General features: G+C 46.0%; 1 protein-coding gene across 5 annotated transcripts in view; it reads left to right on the top strand.

Moving 5' to 3' along the window:
* The window catches only part of CUX2 (cut like homeobox 2), a gene marked incomplete at its 3' end in the record, with an annotated part of 263,117 nt that overhangs the window by 156,942 nt on the left and 81,228 nt on the right, over nucleotides 1–24,947 (top strand). For all 5 annotated transcript variants that reach the window (XM_082641208.1, XM_082641209.1, XM_082641210.1 and 2 more), the window contains exon 3: nucleotides 3,159–3,206. In XM_082641208.1, the coding sequence (XP_082497334.1) occupies nucleotides 3,159–3,206 (48 nt within the window). The remainder of the gene's footprint in view (nucleotides 1–3,158; nucleotides 3,207–24,947) is intronic.

The following is a 24,947-nucleotide window of genomic DNA, read 5'->3' on the forward strand; positions in this document are numbered from 1 at the left end:
CCCCCTTCACCTCCTCCTTTGCAACTCCAGCCACCAGCGTTGTCTTTCGCAGCTGCCATGAGGGTGGTCCAGGTAATGGCCAGCCCCTGCAATGTAAGAGTCCCCCAGGGGAAGAGATGAGAACGGACATGTTTCTTTCTTCACAAGGGTGAATGTGTGAATTTTTTTCCTCCTCTGTCAGGCCCCCTGTTGCTTCTCAAATTTTTTTTTTTAGTGATGGAAATAAACACATATTATAGGAAAAAGAAAACCTTCTGACTCCATATAATGTTGGCAGGGATGTGACACATCAGAGCCATTACAGGAAACAGATACCCCACCCATTCCCAAAGCCTGCTGTGCTTCTCTGTGGTCAGCAGAGGGTTGAGCTCTCTGTCCCAGGCTGCTCAGGTGGCCTGGATCTTGGAGGAGCGCCAGACAGGGTCTGCCATTCCAGAGGTATCAGACCTGGACATGTTGATTCCACTCTGCCTGTTGGAATCACCTAGGGGTCCTGTTGCCATCTTACTGATGGAGGCCATGGAAAGGTGGAGAAGAAGCAAGCCCACCCAGGAATCAGGCCACATAAGTGCAGAAGGGTCAGTCTCTTAGCTCTGAAGTCCTCCTCACACCAGTCATAAATATCTTTGGTTCTTCAAGGCAAGAGTGGGAAGTAGGATCTAGTTAGAACTTGTCCATGGAGCAAGTCTGGGAGCAATCAGGTTTGAGAGCTGAGAGAGAGTGCGCTTGTAGAAGGGGCGGGAATCTCAGATCTGAGCGTGTCTCCCATGTTATGGCTTTAGAAAGGCCAAGTTAAGTCCTGGGTTTGACTGGGAGCTAAGAAGGCATAGGGAGATTCTGAGCATCCTTCCCTTCCCTCTTAGAACAGAGAACAGCATGGTCTTTAAACCAGTTTTTCTGCCCAGAAGGAGAGAACCAGAAGCTTTGCCTCTGACTCTCCAATCTCTGGGAAGCAGAGATGAAACGGCCACAGATCTTCACAGCCCACCATTTTGTCCTCCTTCCCCCAGGTGATGAGGGAAATCCAGGCCAGGTTTTAAGCCTCTGAGTTCGGCTTACATAATTTTAATACTGCATAATTATGCAATTATGTAATTAGAAGGAATAAGTTTCCATTCCTATTATAGTCGCGCCTCTGAAAATTCTCATTTTTGGAACTAGCCTCTCCTGATGGGGGAGAGTCATGCCAAGACTTTATTTAAGAACATCATCTGGCTGGTGCCCAGCTCACCTCCTGCTGATGCCTTTGCTCAGTTTCCCCCAGGGGTTAAGCAGACAGGGCAGTGGGCTTCTCGAAATGGCTGGCATTGGCCCAGAATCCCACCCACCCCACCATGGGTCTCAGATCTGAATCCCCTAAATTCATTTGAGTGTGGGGTTGTGAACAGCGCCTGTTTGGGGATTCTGCTGACCTGCACTGAAATCCCAACTGTGCCACACACCTGCTTTGGGACCTTGAACAAGGCAGCCCCCCCTCGGGGCCTCTGTGTCCCTTTCTGTAAATTCAGGGGACTGGAGATGGTTTTTGAGCCCCTTCCAACACCGACATTTCCTGAACCCAGACCAGAGGTTTCCTGTTGATGTGTTTTATTTGGTCTGTAAAGGTCTTTCAAATTTTACAGTAAGTTGTCGATGTTTAGCATCTCTGATTTCACCCCAAAGCTTGGATTTCCAATAGCTTTTGAGACTGTTTGGTAGATCTGGCCACGTGGATGCTCCATGCCCAAGTGGCAGTCATCAGAAACAGCCGAGCAGCTGCCACTCACATTACCAAGATGCTGTGCTCCCCTGAGATTTGTCACGGGACAGCCCGTCTCCTTCCTGTCCACTTCCTCCAGCCTCTGTGGGCATTTGAGTTTACAGCCCACAATCTAGGTTTTCTTAAGTTTCGTTTTCTGCGCTCGGCCCGTGCACTCACGGTTTCTTATGATCAAATAAATCCACTAGGTTCACACGCACTCCTTACGTTCCTCCTGAAGATCCCCTGCATACGTCAGTATATCAGTGGCTCTGAGAAGCCCTGGGGGCCACAAATCAGTGAGGAAAGCATAGCCAGGACCCAGAAGAAGGATTTTTTCCAGGGCCAGAAGCAACGCAATCCTATTTCATAGTTAAGGGATTTTATTCTTCACCTGATATATGTATTCTTCAGCTCATCTCTTCCTTTACTGTTTCTGTCTGCTACCCCCTCCCTCTCCATTCTCTCCAGCTCCCCTCAGCTCCTCCTCCCAAGGGGGTCTCTTGTGGGCCATAGAAGCCAGTGGTTAGGGGAGTCACCAGTGGGTCTCAGGGGAAACTGGAGAATTTATGGTTGGGATCTTGGTACCCTCGGTTCTAATCCCTCTTGCACGCTGGAAAGAACTCATGGGAGTCCACCAGGGATGCCCTTGGGGCTGGGAACCTCAAGGTCACTTGAGAAAGGCATGAAATTAGGGTCCAGAAAGAGGAGGCTGCCTTCTGAAGACAGCCCAATGGCATAGAGTTGATCAAACATTTACAGAACCCTTCTTCTGAGCTGGGTGCCATGACAGGTGACCCCACCAAGCCCCCAGAAACCCCACCTTCTGGTGAGGAAGGAGCGACCATGCAGGGTGGTGTTGCTAAAATGCCAAATGCAGTCTTTGCTGGAGGGGGCAGCTGGGGGGGAAGCAGAAATGACACCCTAGGGAGACATCTCCCAAGCAACCTAAAGGACAGAGGTTTTCATGTACGAGCTTTGGTGGCATGGCCCTGGGTGTGGAGCCTTTCCAGTCCTTGCTCCAAAAAATGTCCCATGATGGACCACCAGTCCCGCAAGGTACTTTGCATAAAAGAGCATTCCATGATCAAATCCATTTGGGAAATGCTACTTCCTCTCTCTCCCTCTTCCAGAAATTCCCATTGTGCATTATATAAAAGGCTCCAAAAAGTCCTGCAGGGAAGAAACTTGATGTTGTGCTTGATGTGTCCTAGTTGGATCTGGCTTGGCACCTTGGTGTGTGTTTGTGTCTGTCTGTAGGTGTGTATATGAGGAACCCTTATGAAATCTCATGGAGTGCAGGTCCCACGGGACACGCTTGGGAGATACTGATTTGGGGGACAACAATGAGCTGCAAACAGGGGCCATGGGGGTATCCCACTTGGCACCACGGTGAACTCTTCGCTGATCTCTTTTACAGGAAATCAGAGAGATGGTGGCTCCTGTATTAAAAAGCTTCCAAGCTGAGGTAAGACCCAAGGCCTGTGGCATGTCACAAAAATACTTCCCAGTCCCCTCTCCTATCCCACCTGGAGTTGCCAGAGGATGCCAGCAGCAGAGAAACTTCTCTACCCCCATTGCAAACTGCCCCATGCCCTCCTGATCAGCCATGGTATCATGATAAGAATGGGTTCTCTGTTCTGTTTGATGGGATTTCTGCCTGCTCTGAAATCCTCTCTACCACCCATCCTCTGAGGATATAAAATCTACACTTTTCACATCCTTTCCTGCCAACCCATCGGGCCCTAGTTCCTTTGGCAGCAGCTGAGCTGTCCTCAGCCAGTTATTTCTCTTGCCTTCCCGGTGCCCTGGGATGGAGCTGAACCTCCCCTGTTTCTCCACTTTGCTTGACTTTGTGACCAGGATTCTGAGAATGTCCACTTGTCTGGTTGGTGCAGGAGGTAGGCTAGGAAAAGAATGGAATTACACTGAGTCAGGAGAGTGGAAGGGAGAGCCATTTCTCCAATGTTCTGTCTTCAGGGGGCTCTTCTCCGTCTTCCCCTGTATTCAGGCAGGACCCTGGAAGGATAGGCCCTTCTCAGAGCTCGCCAGTGGAGATGCATTTTAAGTCTGTCGTCTGCCAAGTGCCACATTACTTTAAATCTGTCTCTTTGGAACTGCGTAAGCGCATAAGGCATTATTAAAGTAAACAATAACTGGATTTACACAAATGTCGCTGATTTCCATATTTTTCATCCTTTCATTTTATTACTGAGTTGACTGATGCGCTTATTTATTTATAGGGCCATCCGGTATTGATTCATTTGGTTGTAAGGTGCCTGAGCTGGAAGGGGGTAGAAAAGAACCAGAAAGAAGACCAATAATGTTGGGCATGTGTCGTCATGGCTTTATGTTTTTAAAAAAGGCCCCCATCTGCCAGCTCATGGTCCCCTGAGAAATACTCAGCCCACAAGCCCTCTCAGGCAGCTGATCCCTCTGTCCAGCCCAAAGACAGGCAGTGAGTGTCTTGTGTAGAACGTCACTTTCTCAGCCATTCCCTTGCTTGGGTTGGTGTGGCAGAGCTTCTCTTAGCTACTTAGACCCTCAGTTTCTCTATATGTTAAAGTGGAATAAAGGCACTGCAGATCTTTTCAAGTTGTTTTGAGGATTAACTGAAATATAATGAAAAGAAAGATTTTAATGTAATTCCCGGTACATGGAGAGCTGCTACTTGACCTCTCTGTGCCTCTGTGTCTTACTCTATAAAACTGGATAATAATTATACCTACTTCATAGGGTTGTGATTGAGGAAGAACAAAGTCAGTACTCATGGAGTGCTTAGGACATTACTTTGCGTATTAGAAGTTTTATTATTTTATTATTCCTATGATCAGTCACCTTCAACACAGGTTTATTTGGCCTCCACTATGCCTAGGTTGGAATCTGCGTCTTTCCTAACTAGGTGTTCAAGGATTTTTATCCAAAAGAACGGGGTTTTCTGTCCCTATAGGAAGCAGGCATGACTTATGCCATCTTTCCAATAGGAGAAAGAGTTAAACATTAGATTTCGGCAGTGATCCAGGGAAGACCCAAGTGCAGCATGGTGGAAAACACATGTGAATCAGACTCATATGGGCCTGGCTTGAATTTCAGCCCTGCTGCTTATACTAGCTGAGTGACCTGGGAGAAGTTCCTCCACCTCTTGGAGCTGCAGCTTTCCTCCTCTCGTAAGTGAGGCTAACAGAAAGGATCCTAAGAGCTAAACAGGGTGGAGGCAGTCGGCATGGTGTCTGGCACACAGTTGGTGCTCAGTAAGTGCAGGAGAGAGAGTCTTAGTGGGGCCAAAATAGGCAAAGCTGAATTTTCATTTCCAAACCCATGTGACATGTTGAATACACACCATTTTAATAGCTGGGGATCTTCAAGGAGCTTCGTTAATTTTTTTAAGAGGGTTTTCCATCGTCCCTTTAATGTACCAAAAAGACCACATTTGTCTGGAGTTTTATTCCCGAAACCCCTGCTTTCTTCATGATCTATTGACTAATCCATTGCGGCCGCCATGTCCCTCCCAGTGCCTCAGGGGAGAAACGCCAGCAAAGAAAGGTGTTAATAAAAAGCATCTCCTTCGTCCAGAACAAACTGCACACACATAGGCCGTTTATAATCCAAATTTGATTTTCATTTTAATTTTTTTAATGAGGGTTCATCCTTTATGCCGCTTCCCTCTCGCCATCCACCAGGCTCTGGGCTCAGAGCTGAGGATTCCCAAGTGGGCATTAATCACCTCCCAGGAATATTCCCTGAGGCAAACACCTTCCAGAGTCATATAAACTAACCCATAAAACGCCAAGGCTGAATATCGTGCCTGTCATTCCTTCTTCCCCAGTGTGGGCCTCTTGCTGAAATATAACATGTTCAAGTTCATTCCTTAATTTCACTCCACCAGCCCTGGTGAATACAGCATACGAGCATCCTTTTATCTTTTCATACTGTGTATGTGTGAGGGTCTTTTTTTCTTTTTCTGTTTCTTTCTTTCTTTCTTTCTTTCTTTTTTTTTCATGCTGGTGGGAGGGGGGCGGAGAGGAAGTGAATTTGCCCTGCTGTGAATCAAGGAAGCTTTTCCTCTCCGCCTTGATTGCTTAAAGGACAGTCTTGATTCCCCCTGCTCAGGGAAACAAAGACAGCCAGAGAAGGTGGCTTAATGGAGACAGCTTGAAATGGCCAAAGTTTGAATATCCTTGCGCGCAGAGAAAAGAGCAAGACGAAAGCCCTGCTAATTACAAAAGTTGCTTTATGAAAGATAATTCAAAGCAATAATTTAGCAAACATAATCAAGTCGCACAGATGGGGTTGTTGATGGATGGATTGCAACATGCAATTAGCAGTTCTCGCAGTTACATATCATTAACCCTCCGAGCACAAAAATTATTTTCTCATTATTAGTTGAAAAGGTAAAATTAAGCTGACTAGACAGTAAAGGAACAAACTACAATTAATTACCTTCATTTATTACAGTCATTATTTTAAACTTATTTTTACTTGGAGAGAGAGACGAAAACATCTAAATTAAAAGTTTTCTTATGCTAAATCAGAGGTGAAACTTTTCTAAGGAGCGTGTGCAGTGGCCCAGCCAGAAGATGGCAAGGCCACTGCTGGGAAATTTTTTTTCCCTGCTTCCTTCCTCTTCCACCTTGAAGGGGATATGGCCTGCATGATGGAAAACCCTTTCCGTTGAGTTGGAACAGACACATTTATCTGGGCCTGATTGAAACAGAGCAGTTTGGGAACCAAGGAGGCTGAAGTGTCCTCTGACCCCTAGGGGAGGCGGGAGAGTGTGGCGGTCAGACATCCAGGGTCTGTGTCCCACCCTAACACTGCTTATGTGACTTTGGCAAGTGACTTCATGTCTCTGAGCCACTGTTTCCTCATCTGTAAATAGGGACAGCTCATCGGATTGCAAAAGTTTCAGTGAGATTCTCTGTTGAGTGGCCAGTGAGTTATTCTCATTGTGGTGGGTGTGTTTGGTTCGGGCCTGAGAATGTTCTCTCCCTGTCCTCTTAGGATCAGAGGGGAGCTCGTGTGGTGTGACCACCTTTTAGGAGCTTAGAGACGGGACTAAGATGCCATTTTCCAGGAGATAGATCAGATCATCAGTTGAGTCCATGAAGTCATTTATTCACTCAACAAACATTTACTGAGTACCCAGAACCTGAAGTCATCATCGGCTTCCCCCACCATCTGTCCCAGCCCCAGACACTGAGGACTCCCTGCTTCTCCCTCACAGGCAGTCGTGGGTGGGGAAGGGGGTTCTAACCCAGGACAAGATCCCTGGGGGTTTATAGTCTCCATTCCTGAAGCTGAGCTGCCTGAGAAGGGCATGGGGGGCATCCTCACAGCTCAGATCACCTGAGACGGGCTTGGCCCTCCCTGCCCTGAGCCCCCGCCCAGCTCTGCATACCGTGTCCTAATTTGGTCCCTATGCTCCCCTCCTGTTCCGCATCTGCCCGCAGGACTCTTGCCCTTCCCTTTGAGCCGATCTTTTATTTTTCTTTTTGCCTTTTAACATTGCTTGCTCTTCCAGCTGTCTTTGATGTCATAATTCTCTTACTCCCCAGATGACCCTTTCTCTGTCACTCCCAGCACTGTCATGACCATCTCTTTGTAAGTGGGACCCCCTTGGGGCCACAACAGACGTTAGACACGTGCAGTCCTGACCAGCCTACAAGGCCAGGGAGAAATGGCCTCGCTGACCAGCAGGACCCACCAGGAAAGATAAGCAGTGGGAACAAGCATGGGCTTGGATCCAGATTGGCATGAGCTTGCATCTTAGCCTATCCACTTCCCAACTGTGTGATCCTGGGCAAGTCACTTAACCTCTCTGGGCCTCAGCTTCCTTGGCTTTTAAATGGAGATAATAATAGTACCCACCTCATAAGGTCGATGAGAGGGTTAAATGAGTTGATACTTGAAAAGCCCCAAGAACAAAACCTAGCACATAGTGAGTGCTCTTTGAAGATTAGTCAGCACTCCTAGCTGATGAGCTGAAACTTGCCTCATCACATTTATTCCTCCCACGAGCCCAGTGAGGAAGCCTCTGCTCTCACCCATTCTCAGGTGAGGTAAGTGAGGCTTAGCACCCAGCACATGGTGTGGGTGGTAACTCAGGCTGGGACACCAGCCAGCAAAATTTATCGAGCATTTAGCAATGCCTGTCATACATCACCACCTCTCAGCAGCATGGCAAGGGAGGCACCACTGGTGTTGTCCCCTCTTACAGGTGAGAAATTGGGTTTCAGAGAGGTTAAGCTGCTTGCCTAAGCTCACACAGCTCCTCATCAGCAGAGCAGAGGGTGAAAGATACAGATCTCAGCTTCGAGGGCTGAACAGAACTCCTCAAGGAGCCTGGGGGGTACAGAAGGAGCTGAGAATATAGATTCTAGATTGAGGGCCTGAATTGGACACTTGCAGGTGGTTATGGTTGGGAAGGACCTCTGTTCAGCCAGATCTGTGCCTTTTAGATGTTTTTGCTGAGCTATCCAGGCAGAATCCACCAGGGAAGCGCAGCCCCTGCAGAGAGCTGGGATTCAAACCCAGGTCTGCATAACCAGCCCAGGACTTGGCACATAACAAGAGCTCAGTAAACAGGGTGTCACTTGCAAGATGCAGTAAGAAAGACTTCTGTCCACCCTTACTGTTCCCTGCTCGCACACCTGCACATACACTCCCCACAGCCTCCTCTGATGACATAATAACTTTGGTGATGCAGGTCTCCTTGGCTCCCATAACCCAGTCTGGCTCCTCTGGCTTTGCCCTGCCCAGCTAGGGGTAAAACCCGAACATCCTTCTGAATTTAATATTAAGAACCCACCAAAGCATCACTGAACCTGTCACGCCATATTACAACCAAATTAAGAACCAGCAGCAATCCTCTTTCATTTGGTATCATATACCTTATAAAGTAAATTATTAATGCTTTTTCCCCCCAGTTAAGCAGTTATTTGCAGTTGTTCCGGGTACTTCTCATTAGAAATAACATCATCTAAAGAACGATATTGATTGATTTGTTTAATCTTGGGATCATGGACGTGAACCACATATTTATATGACGTTCCCTTTAACTAGAATTCTCATGCTTTATTTTTATATTATTGATCTTTTTGACACGAATTGCTTTTTGGCCTCGTGCAAGTGTTGTAAGCTTTCTGCCTGCAGAGGCATGGGCCGGGCTGAGCTGGGAAGAGTGATCGCTCCGGCAGCATGGCGGTAACATTCCCACACATTTAACAACAATTAGTCTGTGCTGATGCCGTGGTAGGCTTTCGTGTATGAAAATTTACAAGCCTTTTAATGGACTGCATTATGGAAGGCCGTGCGGGGCCAGTCGGTGGGGAGATGAGGCCGCCGGGCGCGCATCCATCTCACAGCGCTGTCAGCCGAGTTTCTCTCAACACTCGTGTCTGCCTGGGGGTAGTGGCGATCAAAGCAGACGATACTGCAACAGCCAGCACGACACTGGTGTGGGATGAGTGGCCATTCGTGCAGTCACTCATGCATCCATTCAGTAGATGTTTCTTGAGCACCTGCTGCGTGCCAGGCATGGTACTAGGTGCTGGGGCTAAGTGGTGAACACTGTTGACTTGTGCTCAAGACAAGGTTGAGCACCACTGTGTGCCAAGAACCATGCTAAGCACTGAGGGTAACAGGGTGAACACAGATTATTCATCCGGCTCCCGTGATGTGAAGTAGAACTGACATGAGCCTAGATCCACACAGACCTGGGTTCCAATCCCAGCTCCGTCCTTTGCCAGCATTCTCGGTGAACCTTGGTTTCCCTGGCTGTAAACTGGGAATGGTAACAGTCCCTACCACGCAGGGAGGCTAGGAGGATTCACGCAGGTAAAGAGCTCAATGCGACATAAACCTCCCAGAAATGGGATCGTTGCATCATGATTTAGTGTTGTTGCCCCTTCCCCTCCATCCAGCAACCCTAGAATCCTGCTTCCCTTCCAGTTCCACTGAGGCCTTCACGCTCAGCAGCATTTATTTGGCACCTGCTGTATACCAGGGTGAGTACCAGGCTCCAGGGATGTGGCAGTGAGCAGCTCCAGATACCGTTGCTGTCCTCATGGCACTCACGGCCTTAATGAGAGAGACAGCTGGGCACATACCCCTCGGTGCCAATGAAAGTCACGGTTATGATTGAGTTTCACGTGGCCAGGATGTGGGATGGCAGAGATTCAACCAGCCCACCCATTCCCTCATTCAGAAACTGTTTCTTGTGCACACCCTGTGTGGGGCCCTGGGGGTACAACAGGGAACAAGACAGACAGGGCCCCTGTCCCAGGGGCGCTCAGAACACAGTGAGAGACATGCCTGTTTGCATCATGCATGTAAATTATTATTATTATTATTTTTTTAATGTGTGTTTTTTTTTTAATTAATTAATTTATTTATTTTTGCTGTGTTGGGTCTTCGTTTCTGTGCTAGGGCTTTCTCTAGTTGTGGCAAGCGGGGGCCACTCTTCATCACAGTGCGCGGGCCTCTCACTATCGCGGCCTCTCTTGTTGCGGAGCACAGGCTCCAGACGCGCAGGCTCAGTCGTTGTGGCTCACGGGCCTAGCTGCTCTGCAGCATGTGGGATCCTCCCAGCCCAGGGCTCGAACCCGTGTCCCCTGCATTAGCAGGCAGACTCTCAACCACTGCGCCACCAGGGAAGCCCCGCACGTAAATTATTTGAAGGACAATATAGTGCAGTGGTTAGGAGCACATCCCTGCTCTGCTGCTTACTAATTGTGTGACCTGGGGCAAATTATGTTTCTCTCTCTCTGCCTTGATTTCTTCATCCGTAAAATGGGACTCCTAACATCCCCTACTTCATAGTGTGAGAGTGAGGAGCAAATGAGGTAATAGGTGTAAAGGCTTAAAACAATGCCTGATGTAAAGAAAGCTGAGATCAGAGTCAGAGGCTATGATCGTCTTGATTATCACAATGATTATGGTTTTGAAATCATCCCACACTGCATTAACTAATAATGGATGTGCTAAATGCTGCTGAGGCCAAATGCAGTTGCACCCAGGAGGACCCCAGTCTTATCTTCCTTTGTCCTGGCTCTGAGGCAGAGGGCTGGACTGCTTGACCCACTGGGGTTGTTGCCCAGGGAGAAGGGGGGCCCTGAAGTGCCATCCCCAAGTTTAGGCACTGGAGAAAGAACCTTCCTGGTCATGGCATCCTCTATGAGGCAGACCCCTCAAGAGGCCCTCAGGCATCCAGTATCACAGTCATACCCTCCCTGTTTCCTGAGTGCCAGGAATAAGACCCAGAGACGGTGAGAAACTCACCTGGGGTCACACAGCCAGGAGATGGAAGGGCCCTATGTTGTTTCAGATCCATGTAATCCCCTTACCCAGAGTGGCTCCAATCAAGCAGCTGGTGAAGGAAGACAAAGGCAGTGGATTTGGGGTCTCGGAAAACCAGATCCAAGCCCTACCACCACTCCCTAGCTGTGTTACCTTAGGCAGGTCGCTTTACCTCCGGCCTCAGTCTCCTTCCTGTTCTATAAAATGGGTTGTTGTAACACCCACCTTGTTTATCCCTGGCGATGGTCATGGAAAGCCCACATGGTCACCCAGCTGAAAGGAAGCATCCTTTCTCTAACCCTTTGTTATTCAGTGAATGGTCCATGGGCCAGCAGCATCCACATCACCTGGAATCTTGGTAGAAATGTAGTCTCATTGGCCCCCCCCACCCCACCTCCCAGATCTCCTGAATCAGAATTTGCAGTTTAATAAGGTCCCCTGGTAAGTCAACTATACTTCAATTAAAAAAAAAAAATCCAGGCTTCCCTGGTGGCGCAGTGGTTGGGAGTCTGCCTGCCGATGCAGGGGACACGGGTTCGTGCCCCGGTCCGGGAGGATCCCACATGCCGCGGAGCGGCTGGGCCCGTGAGCCATGCCGCTGAGCCTGCGCGTCCGGAGCCTGTGCTCCGCAATGGGAGAGGCCACAACAGTGAGAGGCCCGCAAAAAAAAAAAAAAAAAAAAAAAATCCCCCGGTAATTTGGTGATTTGTGATTCGTGTACGCATTGAAGTTTGAGACGCTCAACCTGAGAGCCCTCACTGCCCTGAGGGCTTTAAAAAATACCGAAATCCGGGTGCCACCACAGAGTGGCTGGCATTCTTGGTCTGGCGTGAGCCTCAGGCATGAGGATGTTAAAAGCTTCTGCTGGTGATTCTGATGTTTGAGACGCTCTTGCCCTAGAAGCTCACCATCTAGTGGAGGAGACAGACGCATGGAAATAACCAGTGGTGTGCTGGTAAATGGTGAGCAGCTGGCTATCTGGGGAGCCCTGACTTCCATAGTATAAATACTGCTTCCAGGGCCAATTTCAAGCTGCCAGCCTGGAACTGAGAAGAGATGTGCAGTAGCATCTTATATAGCATTTCCACCACACAGACACAGGAGCTATGCATAACCTCAAAGCACCGGGAGTAGTAATATATCACCAAATAATTAGGAATTGATGAGTATTGAATATGTATTTTCCTCTTTCTTTCAATTTTTTTGGTAAAATACACACAACATTTACCACCTTAACCATCTTTAACTGTAGAGTTCAGCGGCATTAAATACCTTCACATTGCTGTGCAGCCATCGCCACCGTCCATCTCCAGAACTTTTTTCATCTTCCCAAATTGAAACTCTGTTCCCATTAAACAATAACTCCCCATTCCCCACCCCTGGCAACCACAATTCTACTTTCTGTCTCTGTGAATTTGACTACTCCAGGTACTCCATATAAGTGGAATGGTCCAGTATTTGTCTTTTTGTGACTGGCTTATTTCACTCAGCAGAGTGTCCTCAAAATTCATCCATGTTGTAGAATTTATGTATTATAATTGTAGGTTTATATGATGTAAAATTTTAATTATGGCCATGTTTAACAACCAGCTTGCAAAACTCCTGAAAATTTAACAGTGAGCTTTTGCAAGCTGCTACAGGTCAGCCCCAGCACACCACCAGAAGTACAAGTGAGAACAGAGGTACAAAAGCAGGCTTTAGGACAGGGGTCTGCAAACTATGGCCCTTGGGCCAAAGCCTATCTTTATAAAATTTTATTGGAACACAGCCATGCGCATTCATTCATATATTGTCCGTGGTTGCTTTCCCACCACAGCAGAGAGCACAGAGTTGAGTAGTTGCAACAGAACCTGTATGACCTGCAAAGACAGAAATATTTATTATCTGGCCCTTTACAGAAAAAGCCTGCTCGGTCCTGCACTTAGGTGTACAGGGAGTGGGAGAGATTGAATCTTTTATTATTCATTCATTTATTCATTTGTTCACTCAGCCAGTATATACAGAGCACCTTCTGGGTGCCAGGCACTGTTCTAGGCACAGGAGCAAATAAGACAAAGTCCATTCCCTTCCAGAGCTGACCTTCTGGGGGAAGACAGATGTAATTCAGACTCTTGCACAGCAAGTAAATATATAATTATCAGGAATAGCATGCCAGGTAAACTGAACAGCCTGTGCAGATGCCCTGAGGGAGGATGGAAGTGAGAATTGCAGGGCTGAAAGCCTGGGAGAGTTGGCCAGTCAGTAGGCCCTCACCTGTGCCCAGACCTCTACCCACCCGTCCCCTCTACCCTGCCAAGCACAGTATCACTTTGAGTCAGGTTTACCCTGGCACACTGGCCCCCATTGCTTCCCCACCCTCAAAGGCCACCTCCTAAATTCTCTCCATCCACCTCCCTCCTGGCCTTGGAGCCCACAGTGTGACAGACAAAAGTCTCTTATTTATTTCCTCCACAAGGTTTATAAACTGCCCTCTAATAAAATAATTCTCAGCACAAGCACAAAATAATAACACTTAATTAAAATACATAAAGCCAAATATTAGTGGAGACCAGTGAAGATTAAGATCAACCAAATCCTGTGTCCCAGTACTAAGCAGAGGCCTTGCCCTAATGGCGGGGGGGGGTTTCCATTTCTTGAGCACCTACTGGGTACCACACTCAGGGCTGGTTATCTGACATCGGGGATGTGGGATATTCTAGAGAATCCTAAGGAGAAACAAATTCAGAGAGGTTGAGACACCAAGATCACATAACAGAAGTAGAGCTGGGATTTGAACGCAGTGTGTCTGCATGAGTCATAGTGGCTCATTCCTGTAGCAACAACATCTAACATAGTGAGAATTTCTCATTCACATCACAGTCTAGTGCTGGTTAATGAGGCAAGGGAGCTCTGCTCCACGTAACCATTCAGGGGTCCAGGCATCTTCTGTCTTCTGGCTCTGCCTTCACTGTATCCCAGAGTCCCTTTCATTTAGTCAGTACATGGGGAAGGTTCTCAAGGGACAGACCTGGAAGTGGCCACATTGTTTCCACCCACATTTCCTTGATCAGAACTCACTTATAAGGCTATGTCCAATTTCAAGGGAGGCTGGAGATATAGTCTAATGTGTGTGCCCAAGAGGGCAAAAAGAAAAAAAAAAAAAAACAGGGCTAAGAGAGCACATAACCCTGTCTGCTGCACTGTGGACTCCCTGATGGATGAAGTAACGACCTCATTAGCTATTGGGGAATAGGATGGACTCTGGAAAACAGTAGCGTTAGTACATTTTGGACAAAAGAGCAAGAAATGAATTTCAAGGGGCCTGTCAAGTCAAGGAGCAGCAAAACAAGGGCAAGGAAGAATTTTAACAATTTGACAGGTGTTATAAAGCTCCTACTCTGTGTACTTCTTTGTGCTGGCCTGACTAAGGGAAGAAATGAGCTCTGTCCAACAAGGAGGCCAAGCCACCCATTAGGAGCCCACACCCACTAAGAAAAACTAAGAAAAAAAGCAAATGTAAAGTTGGAGCAACATGTCCCAGATGTGCCAAAGAGAAAGTGATTACTTTGTAGGCAAGCAATCAGGGAAGACTTCCAAGAGGAGGTGAAGAGTCCCAGCTCAGGTTAGGAAGACTTGGGCAGGATGGAACACAGAGAACAAGGTATGGTGGTAAGAGCACAAGCTACCTTGTTGTCAGGCAAATCTGGGTTTGTGTCCCAGTCTGACCACTGGCTGGGTGATCTTAGGCAAGTCACTTCTCCTCTTTCTGAGCTTGTTTCCTCATCAATAAAGTGGTACCTAGTGATCAGGCTAATTGTGAGGATTAAATGAGATGGTCATGTCTGGAGTGCTTAGCTCAATGCATAGCACACAGAAGGCTTAAAATGAGTACCCCAGTGGCTGTTTGGTGAGCAGTGCCACATATCTGAAGCTATGATATGTAGGGAGGCGGGGGAGAGGAAGAGGCTAGGAAACACTTGGGCAGGACAAGGGGGCCTTGAATGGCAAGTTAAGTCTGCACTTCGTCTTGTGGGTAGACGAGGTGCCCAGGAGTCTTTTTTGATTATGAAACAGCATGACCAGAAGGCTTTTCTAGAAAGACCCCTTTGGAGGTAAGTAAGGTGGGAGGGGGTTGACTCAGAAGTCAGGATTTGGAGCACTTGAGACATGTAGCAGTAATGATGTCCTGGCCTGAGGCAGAGGAGTGACAAAGAGAGGGCTGGTTTGAAAGAGTTTGGAAGTGGGGGGGCCTGGCCTTCACGTGGCTGATGGGGATGGAAGGCCTGGGTATCAGGCTCCAGAGGTCAGTGGGGCATGACACCATTAGCAGAAGAGGAGGAGGCAGAACTGGTGTCACGAAGACAAGCCCAGTTGGTTTAGACACCCAGGCTCTAGGAGCCAGGGAGGCCTGGGCTCAACCCCAGCTCTGCCTCTTACCTGCTGTGTGACCTTGAGCAGGTCACATGACATTATCTCCCCCATCTGTAAAATGGGGATAATATTTGTCCCTCCCTAATAGGGCTCTCGTTGGAGGACTCCATGAGATTATGCCTGGCACATAATAGGTGCTCAAGAAATGGTCCTTGTTATCACCATCCTTTTTCCTGTTGAGTCAGACCCAAAACTGGGTTAAGAAAGGGCTGATGATGAACCAGCAGATTCCTCGGATACTCTGCAGACTGTGAGAATACTATTACTAGTAACAACCCACAGCAGCAGCCAAACCCTCCTGTGTGTTCAGTGTATGCTGTGTGCTCAGACATTCTTCTAAGTCCTCCACACATACTTTTTTTTTTTTTAACATCGTTATTGGACTATAATTGCTTTACAATGTTGTGTTAGTTTCTGCTGTATAACAAAGTGAATCCGTTACATGTATGCATATATCCCCATATCCCCTCCCTCTCGCGTCTCCCTCCCACCCTCCCCATCCCACCCCTCTAGGTGGTTACAGAGAACAGAGCTGATCTCCCTGTCCTATGCATCTGCTTCCCACTAGCCATCTATTTTACATTTGGTAGTGTATATATGTCAATGCTACTCTCTCACTTCGTCCCAGCTTAACCTTCCCCCTCCCCGTGTCCTCAAGTCCATTCTCTACGTCTGCGTATTTTTTCCTGTCGTGCCCCTAGGTTCATCAGAACCTTTTTTTTTTTTAGATTCCATATATATGTGTTAGCCTACGGTATTTGTTTTTCTCTTTCTGACTTGCTTCACTCTGTATGACAGACTCTAGGTCCATCCACCTCACTACAAATAACTTGTTTCATTTCTTTTTATGGCCGAATAATATTACATTGTATATATGTGCCACATCTTTATCCATTCATCTGTCAGTGGACACTTAGGTTGCTTCCATGTCCTGGCTATTGTAAATACTGCTGCAATGAACATTTTGGTACATGACTCTTTTTGAATTATGGTTTTCTCAGGGTAGATGCCCAGTAGTGGGATTGCTGGGTCATATGGTAGTTCTATTTGTAGTTTTTTAAGGAACCTCCATACTGTTCTCCATAGTGGCTGTATCAATTTACATTACCATCAAGAGTGCATGAGGGTTCCCTTTTCTCCACACCCTCTCCAGCTTTTATTGTTTGTAGATTTTTTTGATGATGGCCATTCTGACCAGTGTAAGGTGATAGCTCATTGTGGTTTTGATTTGCATTTCTCTAAGGATTAGTGATGTTGAGCATCCTTTCATGTGTTTGTTGGCAATCTGTATATCTTCTTTGGAGAAATATCTATTTAGGTCTTCCACCCATTTTTGGATTGGGTTCTTTGTTTTTTGATATGAGCTGCTTGTATATTTTGGAGATTAATCCTTTGTCAGTAGCTTCGTTTGCAAATATTTTCTCCCATTCTGAGGGTTGTCTTTTTGTCTTGTTTATGGTTTCCATTGCTGTGCAAAAGCTTTTAAGTTTCATTAGGTCCCATTTGTTTATTTTTGGTTTTATTTCCATTTCTCTAGGAGGTGGGTCAGAAAGGATCTTGCTGTGATTTATGTCATAGAGTGTTCTGCCTGTGTTTTCTTCTAATAGTTTTATAGTGTCTGGCCTTTCATTTAGGTCTTTGATCCATTTTGAGTTTATTTTTGTGTATTGTGTTAGGGAGTGTTTTAATTTCCTTCTTTTACATGTAGCTGTCCAGTTTTCCCAGCACCACTTATTGAAGAGGCTGTCTTTTCTCCACTGTATATTCTTGCCTCCTTTATCAAAGATAAGGTGACCATATGTGCGTGGGCTTATCTCTGGGCTTTCTATCCTGTTCCATTAATCTATATTTCTATTTTTGTACCAGTACCATACTGTCTTGATTTCTGTAGCTTTGTAGTATAATCTGAAGTCAGGGAGCCTGATTCTTCCAGCTCTGTTTTTCTTTCTCAATATTGCTTTGGCTACTCAGGGTATTTTGTGTTTCTATACAAATTGTAAAATTTTTTGTTCTAGTTCTGTGAAAAATGCCATTGGTAGCTTGATAGGGATTGCATTGAATCTGTAGATTGCTTTGGGTAGTGTAGTCATTTTCACAATGTTGATTCTTCCAATCCAAGAACATGGTATATCTCTCCATCTGTTTGTATCGTCTTTAATTTCTTTCATCAGTGTCTTACAGTTTTCTGCATACAGGTCTTTTGTCTCCTAAGGAAGGTTTATTCCTAGCTATTTTATTCTTTTTGTTGCAGTGGTAAATGGGATTGTTGCCTTAATTTCTCTTTCAGATTTTTCGTCGTTAGTGCATAGGAATGCGAGAGATTTCTGTGCATTAATTTTGTATCCTGCAACTTTACCAAATTCATGGATCAGCTCTAGTAGTTTTCTGATAGCATCTTTAGGATTCTCTATGTATAGTATCATGCCATCTGCAAACAGTGACAGTTTTACTTCTCCTTTTCCAGTTTGGATTCCTTTTATTTCTTTTTCTTCTCTGATTGCTGTGGCTAACACTTCCAAAACTATGTTGAATAATAGCAGCAACCTTGTCTTGTTCCCGATCTTAAAGGAAATGGTTTCAGTTTTTCACCATTGAGAATGATGTTGGCTGTGGGTTTGTCATATATGGCCTTTATTATGTTGAGGTAGGTTCTCTCTGTGCCTACTTTCTGGAGAGTTTGTATCATAAATGGCTGTTGAATTTTGTCAAAAGCTTTTTCTGCATCTATTGAGATTATCATATGGCTTTTATCCTTCAGTCTGTTAATATGGTGTATCACATTGATGATTTCTGTATATTGAAGAATCCTTGCATCCCTGGGATAATCCCCACTTGATCATGGTGTATGATCCTTTTAATATGCTGTTGGATTCTGTCTGCTAATATTTTGTTGAGGATTTTTGCATCTATGTTCATCAGTGATATTGGTCTGTAGTTTTCTTTTTTTGTGGCATCTTTGTCTGGTTTTGGTATCAGGGTGATGGTAGCCTTGTAGAATGAGTTTGGGAGTGGTTCTTCCTCTGCTGTATTTTGGAAGAGTTTGAGAAGGATAGGTGTTAGCTCTTCTCTAAATGTTTGATAGAATTCACCTGTGAAGCCATCTGGTCCTGGACTTTTGTTTGTTTGAAGATTTTAATCACAGTTTCAATTTCAGTGCCTGTGATTGGTCTGTTCATATTTTCTATTTCTTCCTGGTTCAGTCTTGGAAGATTGTGCTTTTCTAAGAACTTGTCCATTTCTTCCAGGTTGTCCATTTTATTGGCATATAGTTGCTTGTAGTGGTCTCTCATGATCCTTTGTATTTCTGCAGTGTCAGTTGTTACTTCTTTTTCATTTCTAATTCTGTTGATTTGAGTCTTCTCCCTTTTCTTCTTGATGAGTCTGGATAATGGTTTATCAATTTTGTTTATCTTCTCAAAGAACCAGCTTTTAGTTTTATTGATCTTTGCTATTGTTTCCTTCATTTCTTTTTCATTTATTTCTGGTCTGATCTTTATACTTTCTTTCCTTCTGCTAACTTGGGGGTTTCTTTGGTTCTTCTTTCTCTAATCGCTTCAGGTGTAAGCTTAGGTTGTTTATTTGAGGGTTTTTTTGTTTCTTGAGGTAAGATTGTATTGCTATAAACTTCCCTCTTAGAACTGCTTTTGCTGCATCATATAGGTTTTGGATCTTCGTGTTTTCATTGTCATTTGTTTCTATGTATTTTTTAATTTCCTCTTTGATTCCTTCAGTGATCTCTTGGTTCTTTAGTAGCATATTGTTTAGCCTCCATGTGTTTGTATTTTTTACAGTTTTTTTCCTGTAATTGATATCTAGTCTTATAGCATTGTGGTCGGAAAAGATACATGATACGATTTCAATTTTCTTAAATTTACCAAGGCTTGATTTATGACCCAAGATATGATCTATCCTGGAGAATGTTCCATGAGCACTTGAGAAGAAAGTGTATTCTGTTGTTTATGGATGGGATGTCCTATAAATATCAATTAAGTCTATCTGGTCTAATGTGTCTTTTAAAGCTTGTGTTTCCTTATTTATTTTCATTTTGGATGATCTGTCCATTGGTGAAAGTGGAGTGTTAAAGTCCCCTACTATGAGTGTGTTACTGTCGATTTCCCCTTTTATGGCTGTTAGTATTTGCCTTATGTATTGAGGTGCTCCTATGTTGGGTGCATAAATATTTACAATTGTTATATATTCTTCTTGGTTTGAGCCCTTGACCATTATGGAGTGTCCTTCTTTGTCTCTTGTAATAACCTTTATTTTAAAGTCTATTTTGTGTGATATGAGAATTGCTACTCCCGCTTTCTTTTGATTTCCTTTTGCATGGAATATCTTTTTCCACCCCCTCACTTTCAGTCTGTATGTGTCCCTAGGTCTGAAGTGGGTCTCTTGTAGACAGCATATTTAGGGGTCTTGCCTCTGTATCCATTCAGCGAGCCTGTGTCTTTTGGTTGGAGCATTTAATCCATTTACATTTAAGGTAATTATCGATATGTATGTTCCTATTACCACTTTCTTAATTGTTTTGGGTTTGTTATTGTAGGTCTTTTTCTTCTCTTGTGTTTCCTGCCTAGAGAGTTCCTTTAGCATTTGTTGTAAAGCTGGTTTGGTGGTGCTGAATTCTCTTAACTTTTGCTTGTCTGTAAAGGTTTTAATTTCTCTGTTGAATCTGAATGAGATCCTTGCTGGGTAGAGTAATCTTGGTTGTAGGTTTTTCCTTTTCATCACTTTAAATATGTCCTGCCACTCCCTTCTGGCTTGCAGAGTTTCTGCTGAAAGATCAGCTGTTAACCTTATGGGGTTTCCCTTGTGTGTTGCTTTTCCCTTGCTGCTTTTAATATTTTTTCCTTGAATTTAATTTTTGATAGTTTGATTCATATGTCTTGGTGTGTTTCTCCTTGGACTTATCCTGTGTGGGACTCTCTGCACTTCCTGGACTTGATCGACTATTTCTTTTCCCATGTTAGGGAAGTTTTCAACTATGATCTCTTCAAATATTTTCTCAGACCATTTCTTTTCTCTCCTTCTTCTGGGACCCCTATAATTCGAATGTTGATGTGTTTAATGTTGTCCCAGAAGTTTCTAAGACTGTCCTCAATTCTTTTCATTCAGTGGCTTGTGTAGGCTTCCTGGTGGAGGGGACTGATGTCTGTGTTCTGATGGGTTGGGCTGCATCTTGTCCTTCTGGTGGGCAGGGTCGTGTCCGGTGGTGTGTTTGGAGAGTCTGTGAACTTAGTATGTCTTTAGGCAGCCTCTCTGCTAATGGGTAGGGTTGTGTTCCTGTCTTGCTATTTGCTTGGCATGGGACATCCAGCACTGGAGCTCGCTGGCCGTTGGGTGGAGCTGGGTCTTAGTGCCGAGACAAACATCTCTGGGAGAGCCCTCGCCAATTGATATTATGTGGGCCCAGGAATTTCTGGTGGTCCAATGTGCTGGACTCAGCCCTCCCACCTCGGAGGCTGAGGCCCGACAGCCGGTTGGAGCACCAAGACCCTGCCAGCCACACTGCTCAGAAGAAAAGGAAGAAAGAAAGAAAAAAAAAAGAACAGACGGAACCTTAAGACAAATAGTAAAAGCAAACCTATACAAAATCACAGAAAGAAGCATACACATACACACTCACAAAAAAAGAAAAAGGAGAAAAAAAATATGTGTGTGTGTATATATATATATAAAGGAAGAGAGCAACCAAACCAATTAACAAATCCACCAGTGATAATAAGCACTAAATACTCAACTAAGATAAACATAAAACCAGAATCAAATTAGATGCAGAAGGCAAACCCCAAGTCTACAGTTGCTCCCAACGTCCACAGCATCAATTTTGGGAACATTCGTTGTCTATTCAGGTATTCTTCAGTTGCAGGGTTTATCAAGTTGATTGTGGGAATTTAATAAGCTGCTCCTGAGGCTGCACGGAGAAATTTCCCTTTCTCTTCTTTGTTCACGCAGCTCCTGGAGTTCAGCTTTAGTTTTGCCCCCCCGCTCTGTCTGTAGGCCACCATCAGGAGTCTGTTACCCACCCAGACAAGAGGGGGTTAAAGCAGCAGCTGATGAGGGGTCTCTTGCCTACTCAGGCAGGGAGGAGGGAGGGGTACGGTAGTCATAATTGGAATGTGGGCTGAGCCTGAGGCGGCAGAGACCGGCGTGATGTTGCAACAGCCTGAGGCATGCCGTGTGTTCTCCCTGAGAAGTTGTCCCTGGATCACGGGACCCTGGCAGTGGCAGGCTGCACAGGCTCCCGGGGGTGTGTGGATAGTGACCTGTGCTTGCAGACAGGATTCTTGGTGGCAGCGGCAGCAGTGTTAGCAGTTCATGCCCATCTCTGGGGTCTGAGCTGATAGCCGTGGCTCATGCCTGTCTCTGGAACTTGTTTAGGCGGTGCTCTGCCTTCTGTGGGCACACTGGGAAGGAATCCCCTCTCCTCTCGCACCCCAAAACAAAGGTCTCTTGCTTCTCTGGCAAGTCCAGACGTTTTCACCAAACTCCTCCCTCCTGGCTAGCTGTGGCGCACTAGCCCCCTTCAGGCTGTGTTCTCGCAGCCAACCCCAGTCCTCTCCCTGGGGTCTGACCTCCGAAGCCCGAGCCTCAGTTCCCAGCCCCCGCCCACCCCGGCAGGTGAGCAGACAAGCCTCTCGGGCTGGTGAGTGCTGGTGGACACCGATCCTCTGTGCGGGAATCTCTCCGCTTTGCCCTCCGCACCCCTGTTGCTGCGCTCTCCTCCGTGGCTCCGAAGCTTCCCGCCCGCCCACCCCCTGCCCTCGTCAGTGAAGGGGTTTCCTAATGTGTGGAAACTTTTCCTCCTTCACAGCTCCCTCCCAGAGGTGTGGGTCCTGTCCCTATTCTCTCTCTCTTTTTTTTTTTTTTTCGGTACGCGGGCCTCTCACTGTTGTGGCCTCTCCCATTGCAGAGCACAGGCTTCGGACACGCAGGCTCAGCGGCCATGGCTCACGGGCCCAGCCGCTCTGCGGCATGTGGGATCTTCCTGGACCGGGGCACGAACCCGTGTCCCCTGCATCGGCAGGCGGATTCTCAACCACTGCGCCACTAGGGAAGCCCTGTCCCTATTCTCTTGCCTCTGTTTTTTCTTTTTTCTTTTGCCCTACCCAAGTACGTGGGGATTTTCTTGCCTTTTGGGAAGTCTGAGGTGTTCTGCCAGCGTTCAGTAGGTGTTCTGTAGGAGTTGTTCCACATGTAGATGTATTTTTGATGTATTTGTGGGGAGGAAGGTGATCTCTACATCTTACTCCTCTGCCATCTTGAAGGTCTCCCCCATACTAACTTTTAAAATCATTGCTGCAACCCTCTGGGATAGGACTTATAATTATGCCTATTGTAGAAATAAGCAAACTGAGGCATGGAGGTCAGACAGCTAGGAGGTGGTGTGAACAGCCCAGGAGCTTCGGTTTATGCAGATCCGATCTGCCTGGGAGGTAAATAAGTCTACTTTGGGCCCCAGGGGTGCCAGGTCCAGCTCTTAACCCCCATGACCTGGGGTGAGACAGGGAGAGAGAGAGGGTCTTGAAGAAGCCAAAGGACCAGAGGTTGTGGCCTAGTTGGCACTGATTCAAGAGAAATGCCCAAAAGATTTTATTTTTTTATGTTCTGCATAATTATGAGACCTGGATTCAAATTTTGGATCTGAACTAGTAGCTTCAAGTTAAAAAATGATTTTTTAAATCTCTCTGCTTTAGGCTTTTTTTTTCCTATAACAACTGCAAAAATAATTGTCCAAAAAATTGCCTCCTGAGAACAGCAAAAACTTTCTAGCATCCAGCGTGAAGAAGGGTCATTGTGTCCATCCCCACCTCCTGATAATTTGATCCCAATTTATCCTCAGCAGAGCTGTTGTGCTGGCCTTCTGAGCCTTTGCACATTCTGTTCCCATCTCTCAAAATGCTTTTCCTTCATAAGTCCCCTGAAAAATCCCTGCTTGTCTCTCAAGGCTCCAGCCAAATATTGATCCTCTAGGTCCTTATCCTCACACCTGTGCCTCCTGGATTATGGGCCTCTCTGCCCTCTGAACCACACTCTCAGCGGGTGGGCATGGGCTGTTGACATCTCTGCCTCTCCTAAAAATGACTCAGGCATCACAGAATCCAGCCCTCTTGTTTTCCAGATTAGTTTATCCGGCCCTCTCTGCCGGCAGCCTGGGTGAGCGCTTCAGAAGACAGACAACACACAGCTTGGCTCCCTGTGTATAACCCTCCAGTAACGTCTACTGGTACCTGGAGTGAAATCCAGACCCCTGACCACCAGCTACGAGGCCCTCTGCCTTCAATCTCTCACCTTGTTCCCCTTCTCTCTTTGCATCCTTTATGCTCTTCTTTGGAAGTACACTCTCCCACACCTCAGGGCCTTTGCACCTGCTCTTCCCTCCTCTTGAGGCTGCTTCTCCCCGTTTTGTCCACTTAATGCAGAGGTTCTCAGCCTTGGCACTATTGACATTTTGGACTGGATAATTCTTTGTTGAGGGGAGCTGCTCTGTGTGTTCAGTAGTATTCCTGGCCTCCGCCCACTAGATGCCAGTAGCAGCTCTCTCCTCAGTGGGACAGCCACAAATGGCTCCAGACAGTGTCCCCCTGAGAACCACTGACCTAAGGCCTACATGTCTTTCAGATCGCTGTTCAAATGTTACTTCCTCAGGAAAACCCTTGTGGGCCCCCCACAGATTTAATCAAGCTTTCCTGTTACATACTCTTATAGGAGCCTTCACAATACTTAGCATAGTTTGTTATGTTTATTTGCTTAATTGTTCAAATAACGTTTGTTCCTCCCACTTAACCAAAGAAAGGAAGGAGGACTGTGTAGACTGTTATGTTCCTGGGTCTCACATGGTGCCTGACACACAATAGATACTGAATAAGTATTTATTAAATGAATGTTGACACAAAGTAATTGGCAAACATTGCTGTGGCTGTTTCTGTGTTCCAGGCAGCATTCTGAGCACTTTACAGATACCAATTTATTATTCCCCGTGACCACCCTATGAGGTAGATATTATCATCAACATTTTACAAATGAGAAGAATGAGGCACAGAGAGATTAGGTACCTTGCCCAAGGTCACACAGCCAGTAAGGGGCAAAGACAAGATTTGAACCCAGGCAGTCTGGCTTCAGAGTCCTTACCCTTATCCATTATTTATTAAGCACCTACTGTGTGCCAGGCCCTGGGGATACAGTAGTAAACAAGAACTACATTGCCCCAGGTTCCGAGAATTCCACTCAGTTCCAGAAAGGTGGCTCTTTTTATAGGTGCAGATGTTCAGGTGCAGAGATATTCAGACGCTGAGCAAGGCCACACAGCCAGTTGGTGGCAGAACACCTCTCTTTATTCCAGGCTTTACGTGCTTCCTACTATACACCCTGTGTCCACAGGGTAGGGACACTTTGACGATTTAACCAGTCAATTATAATAATATTTTTCTCTCAGAATGTTTAAAAGAAAAAAAAGTTGGCTTGCTAAGGTATAATCATGGCTCAGAGGCCAACCTGACAT

This window comes from Mesoplodon mirus, assembly GCF_964341445.2.
Source record: "Mesoplodon mirus genome assembly, chromosome: 13".
NCBI lineage: Eukaryota > Metazoa > Chordata > Mammalia > Artiodactyla > Ziphiidae > Mesoplodon > Mesoplodon mirus.